Source organism: Aedes albopictus, chromosome 1, assembly GCF_035046485.1.
Source record: "Aedes albopictus strain Foshan chromosome 1, AalbF5, whole genome shotgun sequence".
Taxonomy (NCBI): domain Eukaryota; kingdom Metazoa; phylum Arthropoda; class Insecta; order Diptera; family Culicidae; genus Aedes; species Aedes albopictus.
In genome coordinates this window covers 24,464,444-24,489,397 of record NC_085136.1, presented here as the reverse complement: position 1 = coordinate 24,489,397, position 24,954 = coordinate 24,464,444, and the positions used below count along the sequence as shown (strand labels likewise).

Genomic DNA, 24,954 nt, shown 5'->3' with positions numbered 1-24,954 from the left:
ACAGTGATGGAACCTTCATTTCGAAATCGACAGCTGTGACATCTTCCACCAGGATCCATACGATTATTCTCGTCACATCCATTTCCCGGTGTTCGATTGGCATTCCACGCATTGGCATTGCACAAAACGCACATGGTGGTGCTGGTGGCACAACGCAAAATGCGTGAAATTAAAGTGTGGCACATTTAATTTCTCCTTGCCACTAGGTAGAGGCACTATAACTGCACCGTCATCCTTCTTTTTCTCGCGCGACCGCATGGCGAGGCGAGGTGATACCGAGCGCGCCGCGGTGTGATCCGTAATCAAACATCATTGCACAGTAAAAACGTGAACTGTGTTGATGGATCGGGGTGCGCGGAGGGGCACTCGTCGTTCGGTGCTCACTTCTCATTTCAATCGACAACGACGCGGTAACGACCGACCGGTCTACTATGGTTGGTTTCAAAGTTTAGAATGTCTAAAATGTTTAAAAAATTAAATCATTTTATATTTTCAGTGTAATACACTGAAAAACACAAACTTGTATCTCTGTATCGTTGCAAAAAGTTTTTTTTTTCTACAAGCTATTTGACATTAAACCATTAAATTTATTACTGTTTATCATTTCTTCTGAACCATTCGTTTTTTGTGAATCACAACTTAAACATTGTATATCTCCGTAACCATAGCACCGATATTTTGAGAAATTCTCAGTGAATGTGTTAGCTGTCGAATGACAGTTTAAAAAATTCAAATCAAAGTAAGCCAGTTTCCTGAATTTTGACCACCTGACGCCCCACAGTGCGGTCTCCGGCCGGCCGGCCCCGGTCTGGCATTAAATTCAATTCGATTTAAATTTATTATATTATCAATCATTCACGTGTTTCCAATTTCACGTGCCTGCCGGCATATCTCTCTTGGTCGGTTTCTGCTCTTCGTGTGCTGTGTGAACTCAGTTATATCGGCAAATCCCCCTGCCCTGCCACCATCGGATGGAGCAGCGCATGCAGATCAATCAACGATGGATGTGGGTCGGATAAAAATGGCTCCGGTAACTGGTCACTGGAACTGGTCGAGGACGAACAGCAGAAGCAAGGATTAACCGATCAAGGTTTACTGCGATCCGTTCCGCGTCGCGCGGGCCACAGGATTAATCGCTTGCAATTTCGATCGGCGGCGGTGGTTCTTGGAAATATTTCACAAGCGCAGCAGTAGGCCTTGACGCTGATGAAATGTTTCCCGACGCTGACGTTTCAAAATTCACACGCCTGCTTGCTTAGTTAGTTGCTCGAATGCAGATGCGAATGTCGCTTCAGGGGATACTACCTTTTACAGAGTGAGTAGCTAAAGCCCGCATCGCGGTGAGTAGACCGAACAGGCAATAAATTTCCCACTACGGCGAGAAGGTGGATATAATTTATTATGACACGACATTACGCCGGCTCTATTCAGCTGGAGTGAGCTAGCGAGCGAGCGCGCGGGTCCTAATGGATGGGGCTGGTGGTAGATGTCCAGGGGTCCCACGAAGGCAGGTAGCGCAAAGAGGAAATTTAGCGATTTGTATCCACTGTACAACCGTTCATCGGTTGCTAGTGCGGTACTTTGCGTGCCCGTGGGTGTCCATTTAATTTCACGAAACAGAACTGTGTGTACTTGGTTAACACTTTCAAGCAGTTCCGGATCCGGAAACACTTGACGAAGAAGGTGGGGCTGTTGTTATGTTTCGAATGAAAATGCAGGTAGACTTTTCCCGTGATAATTGCGGACTTACAGAGATATTTGTAGATTCAAGCTCAAACTATCCCGACTAGAAGTTTCTAATAAAAACGTAACATAATTCTAACTAATCCTGATATTTATAACTTATTGTGGCATACTTCTGTGTTAAATAACATATTATAACACAATTATATTACATTGTGTTATAAAAGCTGTTTATTACATAACTCATTGTAATATACATAAGTTTTGAGTCTTTGGCATTCACATAGTATTGTTACAAAGTTGTATCAAATTATGATAGAGACTAGTTATTTGGAACCAATATTTATATCACGTTTTGTTATAATTTTGATCTATTTATAACACAATAAGTTATTTTCTTAATTACACCAGTGTATTACTTGTAACAATTATCGTTATTTTAACATCATCCTGCATTTAGTTTATAACATAATAAGTTATTGAACATTTTTATAACATCATAACACAATATGTTACAAACTTGATATAATTTTCTAGTCGGGTAACACTAAGCCATACTTATGCAATACCTCGATCCAGTCAATTGGAAATAATTAAAATAACATAAAAATAATCCTTTTTGAAGACCTGGAGATTGTGGAGCTAGGCTTAAGATGAAACATTAAGAAATTCATATTATATTTTGTACACAAGCTTTAGAGGCACAAATATTACAAACACAGCATCGAACCATGCTGAATGTGTCAATCTTGGCTCTTTCCACTTGCCAAAAGAGGCCGATTATCCAAAGCAAGCGCATTTGTACAAATTTTCAAGATTACCGTTCTTGAAAACGTGGATAGGGATTCAAATTGACCGTTTGCGGCAGCCATATTTGTATTCTCTGATGTTCCACCTTAAACTGGTTGTACATTTATCATTTGAAACAATGGCTGGAGGAGTGGTCATAATTTCCCTCACTGTACAATACATAATTCAGAGATTCCTAAAATTGTACAACGGCGCCGGCCACGTCCTTGCAGACATTTGGGAGTAGGGAAGAAGTTCAATTCGAGACCTCTACTGTTTGGAATCCGTGTCTATCACTGCCTCTACAAGTCATAGGAAGGAACATAGTTTAATATGAGAGACTTTCTTAATCCATAGATTCGCTTTGATAAGTGATTAGACCATGGCTAGCAATTCAAATTTTGTGACAACGAATGTATAATTGAGTGCTATAGACCAGGGGTTTTCAGGCCCTTCGCCTCGCGGTGCACTTTTTGGGAGAAAGTTGCTAAGCGGTGCACTCATTCACAACTGTTGAAGAATAAATTTTGAAATGTGTCTAAAATGTTGCTGTTTTTTCCCACCTTAATATGATTAAGATACTGTCTTGTTGCATATTATTCATCGTTGGCCGTGGAAATTCCACGGTGGAATGATCGGAACTGCCGACAGAGTACCGTCAAGGCGCCATTCACCGTGGGGGCTGTATTCACCGTGTGCCTTCGAATATTTTTTCATTATTTCCATATTATGATTGAATGATATGATAATTTCCCTTAAATTTCACCAATACAACACTAATGTATTGTTACCATGTCAAAACGCTCATTAGAAACATTCAAAAGTATCATTTTGACACTAAAGTGTGTTTACATGAAGCGAGTTTCTGCTCGTTCACTGCATTCATAAAGAAAAAACGAAAACTGCGCTAAGGTGATTTAAGCGATAAACTAAATGTAGTAACGTTTTTATTCCACCAAGAAGCCATTAAATTCACGTATCAGGTATGTATTTTGCATTACCGAAGTACGAATTACTCGTACTTTTTAATTGAAACAAAAAGGCACGGTAAATGGGTACCCTAAAAATCAATGGTCTCCATTCACCGTGCCCTATATTGTCCCATATATCTAGAAAAAATCGAAAATTTGAACATTTGTTTTTGTAATAAAATTTTGCAAGTTATTACTTAAAATGAATTTAAACGAAGAAAATTCCTTTGGCTGGGTTGTTTTGACCATGTTTAAACAAAGTAGAATAAAATTTCTCATACACGGTGAATGGGTCCCTACTACCACGGTGAATGGTAACCTACCACGGAATTAGGCGACCCTACTACCCTTTACTAATTGTACTATATCACCAAATTTTGTGAAAAATTTTCTACTTCTGTGGATATTGCTTTAATTTTAACCTATAATGAAGGCAATTAAAAGCGGCACCAACAATGTTTATAAGACTGGTGTCAAATGACAGCCCTTATTTGCCCCGAATACTCTTAGATCCACGGTGAATGGTGCCTTGACGGTACTTGTAGATGGAAAATTTATTTTAACACGCTACTATCAAGAGAAAGGTTCTTTATGAGCAAAGTTTTAGTAAGGTGCTTGGTAAATTACTTTTGAGATTATTAATATAGATTCCATCACAGATCCTACGCGACACGCAAAGGATTGTTAGTCGAATCCCTTTCGAAATTTCCATCGATAATCATGAAGGTTCGATTCCTTCTAAAAATTTTGATATGATCGATTTTGAGATATGATTGATGAATTCATATAAAAATAGTTTTAATTTTTTTTTTAAGATATCCTTGATCAATTGCATCTTTTGTAAAAACTCCTTGTTGGATATACCCATTGAAGGTCCAGTTGGTTTTCCATGCAAATCCTTGTGAACATCTTCATTCTTTTTTACGAACGAGTTTACGTAAATTGTTGTAATTCCCGTTGTTAATTTATTCAATATTTATTTATCAAACGTAGTTGGTCCTCAAATAAATGAAATTTTAAAGTAATAAAGAAAGTATTGTTTAATGCGACGAGGTGCACTCGACAAGGCTTCGCGGTGCACGATCTGAAAACCGCTGCAGACGAAATACATTTTTTCCTTTTCTCTTCTTTCTGGCTCTGCGTTTCCGCTGGAATTTGGCCTGACATTCTTTCGCTTATAGTGTTCCTTCAGCACCTTCACAATTGCTGATTGATGGGATTTTGCACGAGTTCATTCAGAAGTTCCACCATGCATTGCTCCATGAGTTTATTCCTCCGGGAACACGTTCATGGATTCCCAAAGAAGTTTATTCTGGAGGATACCTTTAGGAAACCTCATGGGATGTATCTTTTTGGAATTTCTCTAGAACTACTCTAACCTTCAGGCTACTTCTGGAACTCCTACCCAAGTATGTTCCAGGGATTCCTCCAAATAGTCTCGTATGACTTCGCTTTATCTTTTGGAATATTTTGTTATCTTTTGGAATTCCATGACCTTGGATGCCTAGAAGAGATATTTGGGATTTCTCCAAAAACTTTTCACTGGGATTCCTTCAGGAGTTCAACCAGGAATTCCTTAACCCTCCTAAGATGTTAGGTTTTTCGTACCACGATGGTGTGCTATCTGGGTCATATTGACCCCAACATCCTACTAGGGTTAAGGTATTCATTCTGGGTTTTACCCAAGACATCCTCAGGCAATTCCTCCTTGAGTTCCTACTGTGACAAACCCAGATGCTCCTTTTGAATTTCCTCCAGGAGTTCCAACGGTGTTTTCTACAGAAGTCCCTCTTCCAAGATTTTCTAAAATTCCTTCAGGAATTCCTTCTGACTTTCGTCCAAAAGTCCCTTCTAGGGTTGCCCAGAACTGCCGTGTGCAGCATAGTTGTCCCATGTTCTATGGTAATCTCTATTAACATGGGACAACAATGCAGCACACGGCAGAGAAGTTCTCAGGATTTCGTCCTGAGATTATTAAAAGAATTCCTTCTGAATTTCTTTCAGGAGATCATTCTGGAATTGCGCACCGAAATTTACAAGACTGAAAAACATAAATTATTTCTGGGATTCACTCATGGATTTTTTCCGGGATTCCTCCAGGAGTTCTTTCTGGTATTCCTGCGGAAGTTTCTTGTGGGCTTCCTGCAGGAGTTTCTTCTAGAGTGCATGCATAAATTCGCACTTGAATTTCTCCAAGAGCCTCTCCTGGATTTCTTCAGGGGAAATCTTCCACGAGTTCCTTCGGATTATCCTCTGGTAGTGCTTTAGGAGTTCCTTCTTAAATTTTCAAGGAGTTTTTTTTTTCTGAGCATGACCGAGGACTTCCTTCTAGGATTATCTCTGGAAGGGTCAAGAAAATCTTCCATATTCGTTCTGCTGGCGAAGTACTCCAGCAGTTCCTTCCAATTCCTGGAGAAATTCCCAAATCGAATCACCCAGAAGAACGCTGGGATTCGTCTAAATTTGTGCACGAATAAGCAATTCCTGGAGAAATCCTGAGAAGGAATCTATAGAAGAATATGTAGAAGGCACTCGTGGAGGAATCTTCAGAAAGTATTCCTGGACAAACCTCCAGATGAAATGCTTGAAGGAATTTCCAGAAAAACCTCTTGGAGGAACTCCCAGAAGAAATTCCCTGCAGGGATTTCTATAGGACTCCTCAGCATTATTTTTTAGAGGAACTCCTTAAGGCGAAACTGGAAGCATTTCCTCATTTTTTTTTTGGTTTTTGATTTTTTATTAAATAACGAAGCAATATTTTCAAAATCCGTTTTCGTGCACATGTAGAGCATGGATCAAGGTATCTTCTGAATTTGTTTGTGGTGGAAAAAGTTTTCCATTTTTGCAGAAACCATTTTTTTGTGAAATTTTATTCAAAAATGGTTTCTGCAAAAACGAAAAACATCACGAAAAAAAATCAGGAGATACCTTGATCCATACTCTACATGTGCACGAAAACCGATTTTGAAAATATTGCTTCGTTATTTTATAAAAAATCAAAAACCAAAAAGTGAGGAAATGGATCCAGTTTCGCCTTAACCGGGAAGTCCTAAAAGAATCCCCAAAATAGCATTAGTTTAGTAAACGACAGATGGAGTTCCTGAAAAAAAAAAATGCTGGAAGAATCCCTGGAGTTCCTGGGGAATGGAGTTCACCGTAAGAACTGTTTGAATGAATACCCAATTGAATTAGTGGAGGAATCCATAGAAACAGTTTCTGTAAGAATTCCCAGGTTTTGTAGGAATCCCCAGATGGCATTCTTGAAGCAATTCACAGGTTAAGCTCCTGCAGGTATGCCCACAACAAATTCCTTGAGGAATCCCCGATGGAATTACTGGAGTAATTTTCAGGAGTCTCTAGATGAATGTCCACAAACATATGTGTAGAGATCAATTTACCCTTTAGGTGATTCTCAACTCCAAATTGAACAATTGAAGTTAAATGATGCGAAAGGAATTCAGATCCGCAAAATAATAGAGTGCGGTTGATTTTTAATCTTGACGGACCATTTTCCCAGGAATAATAAGAAACCATTAATGATAAGCGTAAGTTCGATAAATAAGGCTTATGATTTTATACATTTTCGTCATGATTCTGGAGTGCATGCGACATCAAATTATGACTCAACTTTCCATGTTTTGCCGATGGAACAAAAATCCTAAAAACAAACAATACTAGTTTCATGTTTTCAGGCTTATGATTCAATAAATTTAGGTCATGATTCTAGAGTACATGCGGCAAGATATCATGAGACTAAATTGTCTACTTTATGCTTATGAAACCTCAAATCATTAAGAACAAATACTAGTTTCGTGAATAAGGCTTATCATTTCATCATTTCGTCATGATTTAGAGTCATGCCACAAATAACCCTGTTTAGCTCTAAATGTGGAAAACGCAACGTCCAGGTTACGTTACAGCAAAACGAGGTATGCTTTTTTATGGTGTGTTTTCATAACATAAAAATGCACTTCTATCTGTGTGACAGAACTGGGAAATTAACACGTGGGCATCCGATTATCAGGCAAAAGTATATTCCTCAAACAAACAAATTGCGACTAAAATCATCACGAAGAAAACAATCGTCAAGCCCAGGAGGAAGGTTTGAAAAGGATGTCAGTTGGTTTCAGGGTAGTTTCCGGAGGTTTCAGAAAGCTTTCAATGAAGATTCAGGACTGTTTCGGCGGTGTTTCAAGGGAATATTGGGGGCTTTTGAGGCAGTTTTAGTGGAAGTTCCAGAGGGCTTCCAAGGCGATTCATGTGAAACCCCCTGAAATTCCCTGGAATACCGCTGAAACGCTCCGAAAACCCCATGAAACCAACTGCAACCCCTTTGAATCCCACTAAAACATCCCTGGCATCCTCTGAAACCTCCTAGAGCTTCTCTAAAACTCCCTGGAATCCCCTGAAACGGCCTTGACATTTCTTCACACTTCCTAAAACGCCACTGAAAACTCATGGAGCGCCCTTGAAGACCCATATAACGTCCCTGAAACCCTTTGAAAACCCCTGGAACGCTGCTGAAATCCCTGCAACTCCCATGAAACCCCTTGAACCTCGATTATACTCTCTGAAACAGCTTGGGACACCAAAGAAACTCCCTGGAATGCCCCTGACACCCTCTGGAATATCCTTGGAAGCCTGTAAGCCCTGTACATATTTCTACTAGAAATCAGAACACATTGCTGGATTTCTCAGTTATTCCAAATGTAAGTTTGAAGAGAGAATTCAATCAAATTTTAGATAAGTAGTTTTTTATGATTAATGTTTAACACCTTATTTTTGAATTGTTCGTATCAGTACCCAGTCATCAGCCACAGAACTAGCATGAATCGATTTTTCGCAGCATCCTGCGGAGGTCACAGCCCTGTCCGTTAGCCGCCGGCCAGTGACAGCGAGCGCTTCACCCAAATTGTCGCCACCATCCACTGAATCCACTCTGTAATGCCAAATCCCAACGACAAGAACAACGTTCTCGTTCTTATCCGCATTTTGCGCCAACTAAACCAAGCGACGGACGTCTGTCCGTCCGTTCCATTTGGTTTATATACGATGACGACGACAACGCTGGCTGATGACACTCACTACTCAGACCCAGCCCTGTGCCGCAGAACTCTGCCAAAAGACAAAGAACCAGTGAGCAGGATTGTCGCAGCACAGAGAGACGAAACAAATGACAAAGAAGGCGAAGCGTTTATCGTTTGTCGCGACATGTACAGACAATGACACGACCGCAAACTTGTTTGTCAGTGACAAGTAGAAGGTAGTTGTCAACACTAATGAGAAATCATTTATTGAATCAAAACTGTTTTAACAGCTTTGAATGCAATATTTGTCATATTCTGCTTAAGTTGAGACAAACCTTTGTCGCAGTGTTGCGACATTGTCATCATATAGGTACTGTTGCGCGACAGTCGGAAATTGATTCGCTGCAAAGAGCACATGGCACGGCACGGATTTATGCCAGAGCGCCGGAACGCAATCGAGTGGTACGTGCAGTGATGGTAGTAATGTAAAGCGTGCGTGCGGAGTATGAGGAACCAGAAGATTTAAATTTACATGTAAATCACATGTTTTCCCTGTGCTGGGGGATCAACATTGTCCTCGTCCATGTCGTCGGCGATGACGACGACGAAGACAACGACATTGACGCATTGTGGTTGTCTAATGAAGTCGCCTAATCGTATGAACAATTTCCATCCTAAATCATAAAATGTTATCAAATTTTCAGCAGCCACTACAGGTCCTCTTCGATACAGTGCACCAAGATTGGGAACGATCTTATCTCGAAGGTTTCATCGAAAGATGCTAATAAGAAGGCCGTCGGCTCGACCGGCGGAGACCCGCTTTATAGATTGTAATCTGAAAAATTAATGGGTTCAGCGTGGCCTTCGCCGTCGTTCAGTCCCGTCCCGTCCCGTCAATTTCCTGCCGATTCGTTCGTTGTCTTTTCGTCTGATTTATTAGCCAATTCATGGCGATGGCGGCGAGCAGGGGGCTTGCGTTTTCCTCTCGAACCAGTTTCATAACTAAATTTAGCCAATAGGTAATTAACAAAGGTGTGCGTTTCCTGATTGCGTTCACCCAAAATTAGCAAACGAAAATGTTGCAATTTCCTTCGGGGAAGGAGTATCGACGCGCTCAACATTTGACCTATTAAACTACCAGTCGACGATCGGTAAACAGGTTCAACCACAACGATCGGTCGGCGTACGAAACAAGCCCCGCAACAAAGCAGCGCGTGAAAGCATCCCCCCAGCAGACAAGGCAACAGGCCACGACTTTCTTTTGAGCAGCAATAAATATCAATAGCAATAATGAAGAAACAACAACAACCACAGCTACGACGACGACGTTTTTATAGGTTACGTCAGTGGTTCCCCATCGATTTTGTCAAGTTGCGTTTCCATGATGCTTTCGAAAGAAATTATGCATTCTGTTCTCCAGTTGTTGCAAGGACGTGGCCAATGTTGATTGCTTGCCTTCACATATACATATTTGGTAATTCATCTTTCATTATGTAGAACAAAAGCCTTATACAATAAACTAGGATTCTGTCTTCAACGAATTTATACGACTTGTTGAATGCTAATGCCTAAGCTATGCGAAACTGGTGAGTTCATTCCATTTATTTCAGACTTTCAAAAGAAATGTTTCATTCTGTACTCCAGCTGTTGCAAGGACGTGGCCAATGTTGATTGTCTGGCTCCATATCTTTTATAATGAGGGTAGGTAGGAGAGAAGCCTTATACAATAGCCTAGGATTGTATCTTTAACATTCGGTATGCGACTTGTTGAATGCCAATGCCTTAACTATGCAGAGCTGGTGAGTTCATTCCACTTATTTTTATATTTGTTCTCCTATATCAAGCTTTTCATACAGACTTTGGATTCACAAGTTTGGCATTACAAATCATAGAATTGGCTCAAAATTCCGAGGAGAATTGGCTCACAATCCTAAGCAGATTCGACTCAATTCTTGAGCATAATTGGCTCACAAACCTGTGAAAAATTGAGCTACAATTATGGAAATATGTTCGCCATCTTGGACAGTCTCACAATCACAAGCAAACTTGACTTACAATTTTGAGTTGCATTGGCTCACAATCCTGAGCTGCATTGACTCACAATCCTGAGCAGAATATGCTCATATTAGCATGATTAGCCTACGATCTTGAGCACGATTGAGTCACAATTTTGAGTGAAATTGGTCCACACTGTTGTGTAGAATAGGCTACAACCCTAGTGCCGGATAGGCTCACAACCCAAAGCCAGCTTAGTTCAGAATGCTATGCAGAAACGGTTCATAATCCTGAAAAGAGTTGGCTCACAATCCCCAGCTGAGTTAGCTCGAATTGTTGAGTAGGATTAGCTCGCAATTCTGAGCAGATCCAATTCACCATTTCTTCAGTTGTTGCAAGGACGTGGCCAAAGTTGATTGTCTTACCACCATATATTTGATAATGAAAGAGGACATGTATGTAGAAGGAAAGTCTTATACAATAGCCTAGGATTCTGTCTTTAACGAATTTAAGTGGCTTGTTGAATGCTAAAGCCATAACTCTGCAGAGTTGGTGAGTTCATTCCATTTATTTATATATTTTTTCACCTATTTGAAGCTTTTCATTCTGACTTTCAATTCACAAACTTGTCATTACAAATCAAGGAACTGGCTCAAAATTCCGAGGAGAATTTGCTCACAGTCCTAAGCAAGTTCGACTCAATTCTTGAGCAGAGATGGCTCACAGTCCAGCAAATGATTGAGCAACAATTCTGTAGATAGGCTCGCAATCATGGACAGGATAAGCTCACAATACGTACTGAGTATGATTGGTTCACAATCCTAAGCCAAATTGGCCTACAATTTTGAGTTGGATCGGCTTACAATCTAGAACAAGATTGGCTCACAATCCTGAGCAGAATTGGTCCATGATGTTCAGCTGCATTGACTCACAATCATGAGCAGAATAGGCTCACAATCATTAGTAGGATAAGCCCACAATCCTGAGCATGATTGCCTCACAATTGTAAAAGGGCTCACAATGTTGAGAAGGATTTATTGGCTCTCAACCTACTGCAGGATAGACTCACAAACTAGAGCTTAATTCGGAATCCTATGCAGAAATGGTTCATAACCCTGAGTAGAATTGGCTCATAATCCTGAGCAAAATTGCCTCATTACTCAGCACTTCAAAGCAGGTTCGATTCACAATTTTCGGCCGAAATTACTCACAACCAATTCTGAAAATGATTGGCTCACAATTCCTAGGGGAATTACCTCACAATCTAGAATAGGATTGTCGCACCAATTCTGAATAGGTTATCCTCGGGATATCCTGAGCAAAACTGGCTCACGGTTTTGAGTAGAATTAACTCACAATTCTGAACATGGTTGCCTAACAATCTGTCTGTCAATCTGAGCAGGATTGTCTGAGACTCAAAAGCAAAATTCGATGAGCCTTTTGAGTAAAGAAAAGCTTCAATTCTATAGCAGGAATGGTTGGCAATTCAGAGCCGGATTGGCTCACAATCTTGAGCATGATTGTCTCACAATCTTGATCATGATTGCCTCACAATCTTGATCATGATTGTCTCACAATCATGAGCATGATTGTCTCACAATCATGAACAAGATCGGATCAGAACCATGAACAGGATTGGCTGACAATCTGAGTAAGATTGGCTCGCAATCATGAGCATATCTGCTCTGAAATCCAAAGACAATTTGATTACAATCTTAAGCAGCATTGTTTCACATTTCTATCAAAATTTAGACGCAAATTCAAAGGGGAATTGGAACACGATCCTAAAAAGGAGTGACACAGTTCTGAGCACGATTGGCTCGCAATCCTGAGCATTATAGGCTCACAACCATAAGCATATCGACTTAGAATTCCCAGGGTAATTATATTACAATCTTAAGCAGGAATGTTTCACAATTCTGAGCATGATTGGCTCACAATCCTAGGGATTATTGGCTTACAGTCCTGAGCAGGATAGCTCACAAACCTGAACGAAATTGGTGCACAATTTTGAGGAGAATTGGCTTACAATTCTGAGAAGCGTTGGCTTAAAATCCTGAGCAAGATTAAGAACCTTTTGAGCAGAGTAAGCTTGATTACAACTATGAGCATGATTGGCTCATAATTCCGAGGAGAATTGGATCACAATCGCCACAATCGTGAGAAGTATTGACACACAATTCTGAACATTAGTAGCTCAAAACACCACTGGCAAAATTTGATGATATATTTGAGCTCAATAAGCTCAAAGTATGGAGCAAAATTGACTCATAATTCTGAGCAGAGGCAGCTAACAATTCCAAAGAGAATTGTCACACAGTCCTAAACAGGATTGTCTCATAAGCTTGAGCAGGATTGGCTCACAATTCTGAGTATGATTGACTAACAGTCCTGAACAGGTTTAGCTCATAATCCGGAATAGGATTATCGCACAAACCTAGAAAAGATTCAATCACAATCCTGAACAGGATTGGATCATAATCTGAGTAGGCTGAGGCTCACAATCGTGAGCATATCGACTCACAACTCCATACTTAGAAGAAACTTATCACATTTTTAGCAGGGTCACTATTAAAAGGGAGAACAGAAAACAAACTTGAGCGGATTAAGCTCATAATCCTTAACAGGATAGGCTTATAATGAGCATGATAAGCTCTCAATTCTGAAGATAAGATCGGAATTCCTGGTCAAATTTGAGCAGAGTAAGCTCAAACTATTGAGCGAGAATACTTCGAAATTCTGAGCAGTATCAGCTCAAAATTTCGAGGATAATTGGTCTACAATTCTGAGTAGGATTTACTCACCATCCTAAGCATGGAAGGCTCACAATTCTGAGCAGAATTGGCTCAGAATCAAAAGCAAAGTTTGATGAGTATTTCTAGCAGAGAAAGTTTACATTTTTGTGCAGGATTGACTACTGTTCTGAGCAGGATTGGCCCACAATTTCGAGGAATATTACTTCCAATTCTGAGTAGGATTGTCTTATAATCATGGCAGGATTGGCTCACAAAAAAAATCGAACCACCAGATCAGTTTCAATGATAGTGATCTAGAGTGCTGGTCAATTTCAAGCTTGTCATTATTGTCATCATAATGATCGACCTACAATGATACTGATGGTGATGCTATGCCAGCAGTCAACTGACATAACTGATATCGCGCAGCTCTGCCTATGTCCTTCACCATTTTCCCAATAATTGTTTGCATAATTCTTCGATTAAATTCGTCTATTTCTCCAATTGCCGTAAGGACGTGGCCACGGTTGCTGTTTTCTGGCCACGTCTGGCTACGGTAAAACATGAAAATGGGACGAAGCACAGACTCAAATAATGACCTGGCATTGTGACATTATTCAATGTGTGCGACTTGTTGTTTGATAATGCAATACTACCATAGAAACTTGGTGAGCTCTTTCCATTTTTATGTTTCATTGCAAACTGTTCACAAATTGGGAACACCTGTACAAAAATATCCCCCTTCTTACACATTCATTCCCGTGTTTTCTCCGGGAACTCTCTCTCCATGGCACGCCTCGATTCGATTCCATCGAGTCAAACGTGAGTGCATCAATACCAACAACAACAACCGCAAGACAAAGGCAGAAAGCCCCCAAAATACCGTTACAATACGCGAACCAAGCGTCTTGGTCGGGCCGCTACTGCCCTCCACACCGTCTGCGTGCGTGCGGCTCCACCATCAACCACCGCCATTGCATTGCAATGGTGTAAAGAGCGCAGAAATGACGGGGCAGAAAAAACCGCACCGCATCATCATCATCATCCTCATCAGACTCTACTTGTTGTTTTCATTGCGTCCCGACCCGAACCCGTCCATCACTCACGCACGTTCAGTAGGTAGGTATCTTCAGCAGTTTTGGTAAAAAATATTCGATGCCTACTTGGATGTGTCTTCACACAGCAGCACAGCACGCGGGGCGAAACTGTTTTCAAGTGTAACATTTAAAAAGGGTCTGTCTCGTCAGACAATTCGATCGAGCAAACATGATAGGCAGACAGAATTGGTTAGTTTCCAAAAGGGCCTAACTCGATTTTTCTGTTGAAAATGGACGAACTGGAACTATCCAATTAGAACAGGGTATGTAACAGGATGTATAATGATTTAAGTCACGACATAAACTTTGTTATGAGTGAATTTATCCACAAGGCTGTAGATAAATCTTTTTTTGTATATGTATTGCCTACCGTAGTTCTAACTTAAATGGGCCCAACTGATAGTGGGACGAAACTGATGAGATTTCTTTGGGAGAGTTGTGAAATATCACGGAAATGTCATGAAAAAAATGTCATGACATTTTCCAGTTCTACCATTTCTCGTGCAATTTTCTGTCCGTCAACACAAACTTTCGATAAAGCTGGTTAGTTATGGTAAAACAACGATTAAGTCGATAAACATTTCTTAACAAGAGCAGTAAAATTGGAAAATAATCAAATGACATTTTACAACCCTGATTGGGAATGTCAAGAGACGCATGTACCAGTAGATCAACCCCTCTTCAAATGTTACACGATTAGGCCTTTTTCTTTCGACTCTGCTGTGGCCAATCGAAGAAGGCGTGTTTCTGATGCGTGTTGCCTTGCCGCCGATTATCCATTTATCCATTACCACACCGGAGCAACAGCGTGGCATGGCGTGGCGTGGCGTGGCGCAGCGAGGCGAAGAAGCCGCGTAACCGAGGCCTTGGATACAACAAAACTTAAGATCGTTGGTTATGGTCGGTCGGTCGGTCGATAGTTATTACGTGAAACGGAATAAAAAAAAAGTTTTTTTTTTCCTGCCCTCTCAATCGACCTCCGCCAGTCGAAACAATAACAACAATTTTCAAATTTCCATGCTTTGTCGGACGGAGGCTTTGTGTTTTCGAGGTTTTCTAGGTCAAACCCCAGCTGGACCTCTGCTGAGTCGACGAGTTGCTACCACCAGGTTCAAGATTTCCGTACACGTATGTTTCAACGCTGATTTGTTTACAACCCCAATCCCAATTATCGATTAGAAGATGTTTCGATGGTGATCGAACGAAATATGGCGGATTATCCAGATACCTACCTTCCACCGTTCTGCGCACTTCCGCGAGAACTCGGCGAATATGACCTGCTCCTCCGGGTGTTTCTTCTTGTGCTCTTCCCGGCAGGTTTGTACGAAAAAGGCATACGCTGTCATGCGCCCCCTCGGTTTATTGTCCTTGACGGGCCTGTTGTTTATTTTGCTCTGGACTGCATTGTTCTGCACCTGCACGTGTGTTTGATTCTAAAGAGAAAAAAAGAAGAGAAGAAAAATGCTCGTTAGAACACGGAACAGAATGATTGATTGGCAGAAGGTTTTCTAGGTTAGATTTGAACCGCTAACAAGGATATTTGAAGACAGAACTAGATAAAAAATGTTGCAACATCTCTGATACAAAATGAGTTTGAATCGCCATAAAACAGGATTAACCCTGTTCAGGTTTTATGATAGTTACCAAAACCTACTAAAAACTGATTAGAATTCATTTGTTGCTTAGATAAACAATGTTTCATTTACGTAACAAGGAAATTTGATTGCACTTCTTTCGAAAGAATTAAACTCTTTGGATGTGGTAAGGACGTGGCCAAGGTCGATTGCCTCCGACTTCGGTAATTTATAAAAGAGATGTGATGAAATAACGCTACAATCGATGACCTAGAATTGCACCTTGATCGCTTTTGTACGATTTGTTTATATGAACAGCTAATGCTACAACACAATACATAGAAACTTGGTGAACTCTTTCCATTTTAACAAGCTTGTATTTTTTTTACTCGGCGATTGTCGATTCCCAAATTGAGATCACTTGTCCAAGAAACATGCATAGAATGAATATATGCTTTGTATGAAGGTATGTATGGGGTTCAAAAGCAGTTACGCCCTTTTAAAATGTTGCTCTATTAAAAGTACAAAGTACTACACTTTAAAAATAAACGATCTTCGGAATTCAATCCATCTCAAGCAACAGGTTCAGTTAGTACAGGAAATGTCCTGAGAGTCATTATGGAATCCAACTTCCCTAATTTTAGTTTTATGAAGGTTTTAACGATCTCTCGTAACTCTAATTGAATTGAAAATGTTACTTAGACATGGAGGCATTTGTGATATTTAACAGGTTACTGTTCAGCAATGCATAGAATAGCTCGTTATGTGTATTTTGTGAATCATCAATCTAGTGTTAAGGTATCATTACGCATGGTGCAGGGCTGGTAGCGAAAACAAATTTATTTAAAAACTAATGAACTAATAGTCAGTGCCTTGCTTGCAGATAGCGAAAAACTGTCTAGCAACAAATAATTCTCAGAAGTTTCGAGAAGATTATCAAAAGTTTGAAAAGGCTTTTTGTATAAGCTTACAAATGCTTTTCTCAGACTCTCGGAGAGCCCTTTACTTCTCACAGAAGCTAATAAAAGCCACTCTAAGAATATTGGAACGGCTTTTCTCAGATACTCTCAGAAGCTTAGAACGGATTTTCTCAGAAGCTTAGGAATGCCTGTGTCAAATACTAAGGAACGCTTGTCTCAGAGCTGTGAAAGACATCTCTCCCAAACCTGAAAATGATTTTCTCAGAAACTCGGAAATTTTTTTGGAAACTTGAAAAGGCTTTTCGTAGAAGCTCTGATAGGTTTTTCGCAGAAACTTCGAAAAGCTTCTCAGAATTTCGGAAGATGTTTTCTCATAAGCTTGTAAAAGCTGGACTTTTCTCAGAAGGTTAGAAAAACCAACTTTCGGTAGCTCAAAACAGCTTCTCTCTGAAACTCGGAAAAGTTTATGTCAAAAGCATAGACAAACTTGTCTCTAAAGCTCAAAGACGATTCTCGCATAGGCTTGCATCAAAAGCTTAGAAAGGCTTTTATCAGATACTAAGGATTGTTTTTATAAGAGCTTTGGAGGACTTCTATTATTAGCATGGCAAAGCTTCTCTCAGAAGCTCTAAAATGCTCCTAGCAGAAGCTCTAAAATGCTCCTTTCAGCACCAGAAACGCACGAAGCTTCTCTTAGAAGCCCGGAAAGACTTAGTAAAAGCACGGAAGGCTTCTTCTCAGAAGCTTCGAAAGCTTTTTTCTCAGATGTTTAGAAAAGCTTCTCTCAAAAGCTTGAGAAGGCTTCTCTCAGAAACTTGGGATAACTTCTCTCAGATGCTTGGGGCGGCTTCTCTTAGAAGCTTGGGAAGGCTTCTCTCAGAAGCTTGGGATAGCTTCTCTCAGATGCTTAGGATGACTTCTCTTAGAAGCTTGGGATGGCTTCTCTCAGACTCTTGGAATGGCTTCTCTCAGAAGCTTGTGATGGCTTCTCTCAGAAGCTCTGGAAGGCTTCTCATAGAAGCTTGGGATGGCTTCTCTCAGAAGCTTGAAAAGGTTTCGCTCAGAAGCTTGAAAAGGCTTCGCTCAGAAGCTTGAGAAGGGTTTTCTTAGAAGCTTGAGAAGGCTTCTCTCAGAGGCTTGGGAAGGCTTCTCTCAGAAGCTTGGGAAGGCTTCTCACAGAAGCTTGGGAAGGCTTCTCTCAGAAGCTTGGGAAGGCTTCTCTCAGACGCTTGGGAAGGCGTCTCTCAAAAGCTTGAGAAGGCTTCTCTTAGAAGCTTGAGAAGGCTTCTCTTAGAAGCTTGGGTAGGCTTCTCTCAGAAGCTTGGGAAGGCTTCTCTCAGAAGCTTGGGATGGCTTCTCTCAGAAGCTTGGGAAGGCTTCTCTTAGAAGCTTGGAAAAGCTTCTCTCAGAAGCTTGGGATAGCTTCTCTCAGAAGCTTTGGAAGGCTTCTCTAGGAAGCTTGGGAAGGCTTTTCTCAGAAGCTTGAGAAGGCTTCTCTCAGATGCTTCGAAAGACATCTCTCTGAAGCTTGGGAAGACTTTTCTCAGAAGCTTGGGAAGGCTTCTCTCAAAAGCTTGGCAAGGCTTTTCTCAGAAGCTTGGGAAGGCTTCTCTCAGAAGCTTGGAAAAGCTTCTCTCAGAAGCTTGGAAAAGCTTCTCTCAGAAGCTTGGAAAGGCTTCTCTCAGAGGCTTGGGAAGGCTTCTCTCAGAAGCTTGGAAAGGCTTCTCTCAGAAGCTTGGGATAGCTTCTCTCAGATGCTTGGGAAGGCTTCCCTCAGAAGCTTGGGTAGGCTCCCCTCAGAAGCTTGGGAAGGCTTCCCTCAGAAGCTTGAGAAGGCTTCCCTCAGAAGCTTGGAAAGGCTTCTCTCAGAAGCTTAGGAAGGCTTCTCTCAGACGCTTGGGAAGGCGTCTCTCAAAAGCTTGGGATGGCTTCTCTCATAAGCTTGGGTAGGCTGCTCTCAGAAGGTTGGGAAGGCTTCTCTCAGAAGCTTGGGAAGGCTGCTCTCAGAAGCTTGGGAAGGCTCCTCTCCGAAGCTTGGGAAGGCTTCTCTCAAAAGCTTGGGATGGCTTCTCTCAGAAGGCTTTTCTCAGAACATGAGAAGAAGTGTAGAAAGTTTTCTCTTAGCATCTCGGAAAAGATTCCTTCAAAAGCCCAGGAATAGTATTTTCAACAGATTGGAAAAAAGCATTTCTCAGAAGCATGGAAAATCATCTTTTAGAAACTTGTAGAACTTCTTCTAGTCTAGTCTAGTCTACACATACACAGCCCATTCATTGAAAGAATTCTGGAAAATTATGGATTCGACTTCTTGTATTATTTTTATTATCATTATTAATGCTTGCAGCACATCAGAAATGTATTACAAGCATTAAAACGGCGAAGCCTGCTATGCAGCGCTGTCAAAAATTCTGTAGACATCAATGATACAACTTACAACTACATTGAATGATCAGGTCAACTTCAACTACATTGAACCATAGAACCGGGGCATCTCGTACTAATCGCTAAGTTTTATATAATCAAAGCACGTAAAAATCGATGGGAGTGACGTTGCTAAGAAAGTTAAGGCCACTCCTTGGTCCATAGTAGAACTTCTCCAAGAAGATCGAATAAATGTTCTAAGATCAGACATCAGAAGGCCAGGAATCCTGCTCCAAAACAGCAAGTAGCTTCTCTGAGGAAGCTGAAGAAGTTCCTCTCACTAGAACGAAAACTCGAGCATTTTCTTTCAGGAAACCAAGACACCACATCCGGGAGGGTTACCTCAAATGTAACTGCTCCCCAGGGGGAATTTTAAATTAATTAACGTTTTATAAAAGTTTTCAGAACCTCGTCTAACCCGACTTGACTCCAAATTGTTGCTTGAGATGCCTACTTTGCCTCTTTTGATGGACTAGTCGCAGTTATCGATTCGTTTCCTAATTCGTTTCTTCATCATTGAATGGCAAAAGGATAAACTTGTCGTGTTCTCAGAGATTGAAGATAAAAACCGTCTTCATTCTGTCACATATTTCTCCAAAATAAGTCATCGCACTAAAAACGGATGACTATAGAGAAACTCTATCTAAAGAGGAACAAAATTGCCGGTACCATCAATTTGCCCAATTATGGTGGCAACGCATCCAGCTCTACACACAACACTCCTCTAATCTTCTGTGTGACATGGTTCAAGTTCAAGGACGTCTGTTCGTCCTTCACACTTTCGCCGTTCAAATGCCCCTCTCTTCTTTGATCTTTCCGATAAAATACGCGGTCGGTGGTGGCAGTAGGCGAGACGCGCCCGCCGTGGTTGCGCCATTTGCGCCTCACACGCATATAGGGTTTGTACGGTTCTGCTCTGAAGGACCCTTCGCGGTACGTACGCTAGCAGAATCGAACGGCCTGCACGAAAGCCAGCACATTTCTCCAGCAGGCCTGCTCTGCGCCTCGCTTCAGCTTATATCCGTGCGGATGAAATGAACCGATTCCTTTGTCTCCCATTCGTCTCCTTACGAACGGCGGCCCTATACACGCGGTTCTGAACAGCGGCAGCGACGATAATCATAGTAGCCACAGAGCCAAACACGCACCTTCTGCTGAAGCAGACGTACCGACTGAAGCAAAGCAACCGGTGGCGATAGGTCGCCGTTGCCGTTACATAGATAGAAGCATGGCAATCTTCGATGTGCACTGCTGCTGCAAACCAAACGAAACGCATCATCATCATCAGCGTCATCGAACGAAAGGCATCCCCGATCATCCGACTCTAGACTGCGACGAGAGATACTCGATGCAAACAGAATTGTGTATAACTCGATGTGCTGCGCGGCTCCAAGCTTCAAGTCATAGGTTCGTTCAACCCTGCCTGCCGGTTGTTTTTCCACATGCATTCAAGAGATTCAGACTCACACACAGACGTATTTCTGCTTGTTCTGAAGGCACTACCAGAACAACCAACGGCAACGATGGACAACTTTCCCACTGCTGAAAGGTGTAGATACGGTGACGACGCTATACTTCTATACTGGCTGCTGCCGCTTCAGCTTCATGGAAGGTTGGATAACGAAGCATAACAATAAAACACAGCAACTACCTCTTTTACTACACACCTTTTTTGCTGCTTCTCCCATAGTCAAAGATAGGGGAAAGAGTGGTAAAATGCGCTTCATGATTTCAGAGCCTTTAACTAAAAAAAAAAACAGATACTATCTTAAACTTTGGTCTTCCAACTTTTGTTTTGATCCGCCATCTTGGATTTTCTGGTCATTAGTTTAAACTCTGAACATCGTTCACATGCACGGAGACAAATTTTGTTCGTTTGAAACAAAAATATTTATGTTTATTTGGTAAACTGATAAATGTTTAAAACTAAAATTTTAATTTTTAAAACTAACGCAATTACACAGTGATTTCGACAATACCCATTGAGGAGCTCCCCGTTTCGCCGTCGAGAACATAAACAAATTGACAATTTATTTAAATTTATCTCAAATATTTTTGATTTTAACATAGTTTTTTCTGCGTTTGCTAAATTGCATGGTTATATAGCTCAAAACTTCATAACACAGCAGCCATTTTAGATTTTTTGTTCATTTTTTGACATTGTATCTCTGCATGGTTTCAGAGCCTAAAATTTCATAAAACAGTCGCCATCTTGTATTTTTGTCCCATTTCTTTGATTTTCTGGTCGAAAGTTTTAAACTTCAGACATCTTCATAGTAAATACAGTCGAACCTCCATGAGTCGATGTTCCTTGACTCGATATCGACTCATGGAGGTATATTTTTTCATACTGAAAAATAATTTCTGGGTTACTATGATGGTCCCCGTAAAAAGCTTCCCAAAGGATTTTTGTTCCACTACTCGATATTTCCTTGAGTCGATGGTCCCTTCAATATCGACTCATGGAGGTTTTACTGTATATTTATATTACAAGGTTTTAGCACCTAAAATGATGATAAAGCCGCTACATGGATTTTTTATGATCATTTTGAACTCCGGGCATTGTCCTTATACCAGAAAACAGCCGCCATCTTGAATTTTGGTTCGCCATTATTGATCTTACCACATACTAATATCTTCCATATACTAAAAACATCAATAATTAATGCTCTTAGAGCCCAAAATTGCGTTAAATAGTAACCATCTTGAGCTTTGGTCAGCCATATTGTTTTTTGTTTAAATCGAGCTGAACTGCGAACATCTTCTCCATACCAATTATACCAATATCGCATAGCTGGCAGAGCATAAAACTCTATTAATCAGCCGCCATTCATAAGTTTTGGTCCGCCATCTTGTATTTTCTTGTTTCTTATTTTTGGAATTCTAACCAAACTTCCTGAACCATACGTAAGATTACAAAAATCGACGCAATTTGATGTGTCGCATGATAGGCTTTTGTTCAGTTTAATATTTGACTGTGGCCATAACTTCGGAACGACTGAACCGATCCAAACCGTTTTCAATAGCGAAGACTGCGGTGAAATTCCTGCTCGATTTGTGCTTTATTGTTGAAATGGAAGGTCCCTCAACCCTTGTACACAAGCATATAAATACATAATCTTAATTCGTTGAACTTGGTTGTTATTAACTTGAAGTTGCATTGGTATAAAATTGACGTAGGACTACGCGTATGGAGACATTCAACTTCCAGAGTATTTTTCGTATGATTCGTGATGACGGCGCAAACAATACTGATAACCAGATGAGTAGCACGTTATTGTCAAGTGCATGAATGGGTGAACATCAAAAATAAACTCACTGCAATGGCAGAAGGTGTCCTCTTCATTTTTGTGACGGTCAAATTTGTGTTCTCCACCGGCCAATGAGTTCTACACACTGTTCTTAGAAATTATGCGAGAATTCCGAGTTAATGTTTTCATAAAAAAGAGGCATTTTCCACCATCTTCCCCTACACAGCAAGAACCGTACTGGGCGAATGCTGGCCGTATTCTTTCCACACACTCTGGCTGCTGTAGAAGGTGTAGTTTCTTTCTCCATTGAATTGCTTTGAGACGGGATGGGAATCCCCTAGTTAGTTTGTTTCATCGTCAGTATTTCGTCTATAGGTAGGCACTCCACTTCATGTTGTTCACGTTTTGTGTGAAGAATGGCACAACTGGATGGCTCGGTAGCAATACCGGGGCTAAGGCAAAAATCGAACACACTTGTTGCTTCGTCATTGAATGGAGCGGGGGAAATTCGATTCGAAAACGGGCAAAAAATAAACGCTGACGTCTTTTCGCTTCGGCCGGCCGAAGAAGACCTTGGGCTTTGGCTTTTCCGATTGAGCTCAAGGTCATTTGGAAACGGTGGCTGGGCTGCCGGTCTGCAAAAAGACGTGCGCAAGCAGTTTCAAACTCCAATGGTGAAAAAGTGGCGGGGAATTGTTTTGCGAGAATGTATCTTTTTCTGGCTTTGCTTGGGGGATCGCCAATCATGTTGAGTGATCGTCTACTCTTACACGGTCGTATCGAGCGAATTTCTCGTTCGACAGTGACTCCATACGAGTCACTTTATAGTTATAGAGTAGACCCCTAACTTCATGTCTGCATTGTGATACATTATGCGGAAATGCAAACGCGTCAACGATTCAACGATCACCTCACACCAGCCTACTATGATTCGAAGAGTCGTAGACGATGATCATCATCGTTCGTTCACGACTCACCTTTTTTCAGTGTGTCGGTTTATTGAATCTTTTCTACTGTTATAGCATTGCACATCGAAGTAGTCGCCGACCACAGTAGTAGGTATTGTTGTTTCGCGTGGAAATAAGCGTGGGATTTGGTTGGTGCCGCCATAAGGTTGCAGTAGCAGTAGGTAGGTAAGAGAGGAAGTTGCAGCGTTCTCTAGCAAACGTGACGCATTGATCACGATTTTCTCATCGTGCAGCCAGCGCAGCAGCGCCGGTAATGTGTGAGCGTGCAAAATTAACTAATTGACACTAATAACGGTCAATCGAGGAAGATTGGCGCACAAAGGATGACAGGTAACAGGGGGTAACGGTTGTTGTTGGTGGCGACTTTTCAACAACGTTGCTTGTTAAACAGGGTTCGAAAACATCTTTGCCGTTCCTATAACCTGAATTCTACTTGTAGAAATGAATGACAAATCCTCTGTTGCCTTTGTTGACTCGAAAACTACTGAACCGATCGGCGTGAAAATTTGTGAAGTTTAGGCTGAGGAAGATTCTTAAGATGCTTTGAGACACTTCCCCCTTCTGGAAGGGAAGGTCCCCATATAAATGAAACAAATTTCTGCATCACATGAGAACAAATCAAACAATTGGAACCAAACTTGGCATAACGCCAGACCTAATCATGCGAATGGATGCAAATTTGGTATGTGTAATGTTTCTACAGTGGGATGGGTCTCACCCTTATCTGTAAGAGGAGAGGGATCTTATACAAATGAAATTTGTTTTGCATAACTCCAGAACTAATGAAGCAAATTAAATATAATTTCTTAGTATGTGGAGGTTTTTGGAAGCAATAAATGCTTCTATTGGGATGTATGAACCCTTCTTCTTATAGAAGAGGGATATCTCCCATATAAGTGAAAGATAAAATTCTGCATAACTCGAGAACTAAACAAACAAATGGAACCAAATTTGGCATCTGGGGGTTTCTGAAGCGTTACCATGATGGTGTATGTGGGATTTTCTGTAACCTGGTAAGATTTTTTCAGATCCCTTCTTCCTTTGAAAGAGAAGGTTCCCATACAACTGAAGCAAATTTCTGCATAACTCTTGGTTCTCGAGTTAAGCGAATGGAACCAAATTTGGCATATAGAGGTTTCTGAAGGCAAGTAATGCTTCTATGGTGCTGTGAGACCATTCCTCATTCTGGAAATGAAAGTTCCCATACAAATGGAACAAATTTCTGCATATCTCGAGAACTAATCAAGCAAATGGAACCAAATTTGGCATGTGGATGTTTCTGAAGGCGAGAAACGTTTCCATGATGGTATATGTGAGGGTTTCTGCGACCGGGTAAGACTCCTTCAGACCCTGCCTTCCTCCGGAAGGGAAGGTACTCATACAAATTAAACAAATTTCTGCATAACTCGAGAACTAAACACGCAAATTGAACCAAATTTGACATGTGGAGGTTTCTGAAGGCGAGAAACGTTTCCATGATGGTGTATTTGGGGGTTTCTGTGACTGGGTAAGATTCTTTCAGA

General features: G+C 41.0%; 1 protein-coding gene across 2 annotated transcripts in view; it reads right to left on the bottom strand.

The window, feature by feature from the left end:
- LOC109415242 (high mobility group protein DSP1) overlaps window positions 1-24,954 on the bottom strand; it is a 116,837-nt gene that overhangs the window by 28,744 nt on the left and 63,139 nt on the right. For both annotated transcript variants that reach the window (XM_062844228.1, XM_062844229.1), the window contains exon 2: window positions 15,530-15,730. In XM_062844228.1, coding sequence (XP_062700212.1) covers window positions 15,530-15,730 — 201 coding nt within the window. The remainder of the gene's footprint in view (window positions 1-15,529; window positions 15,731-24,954) is intronic.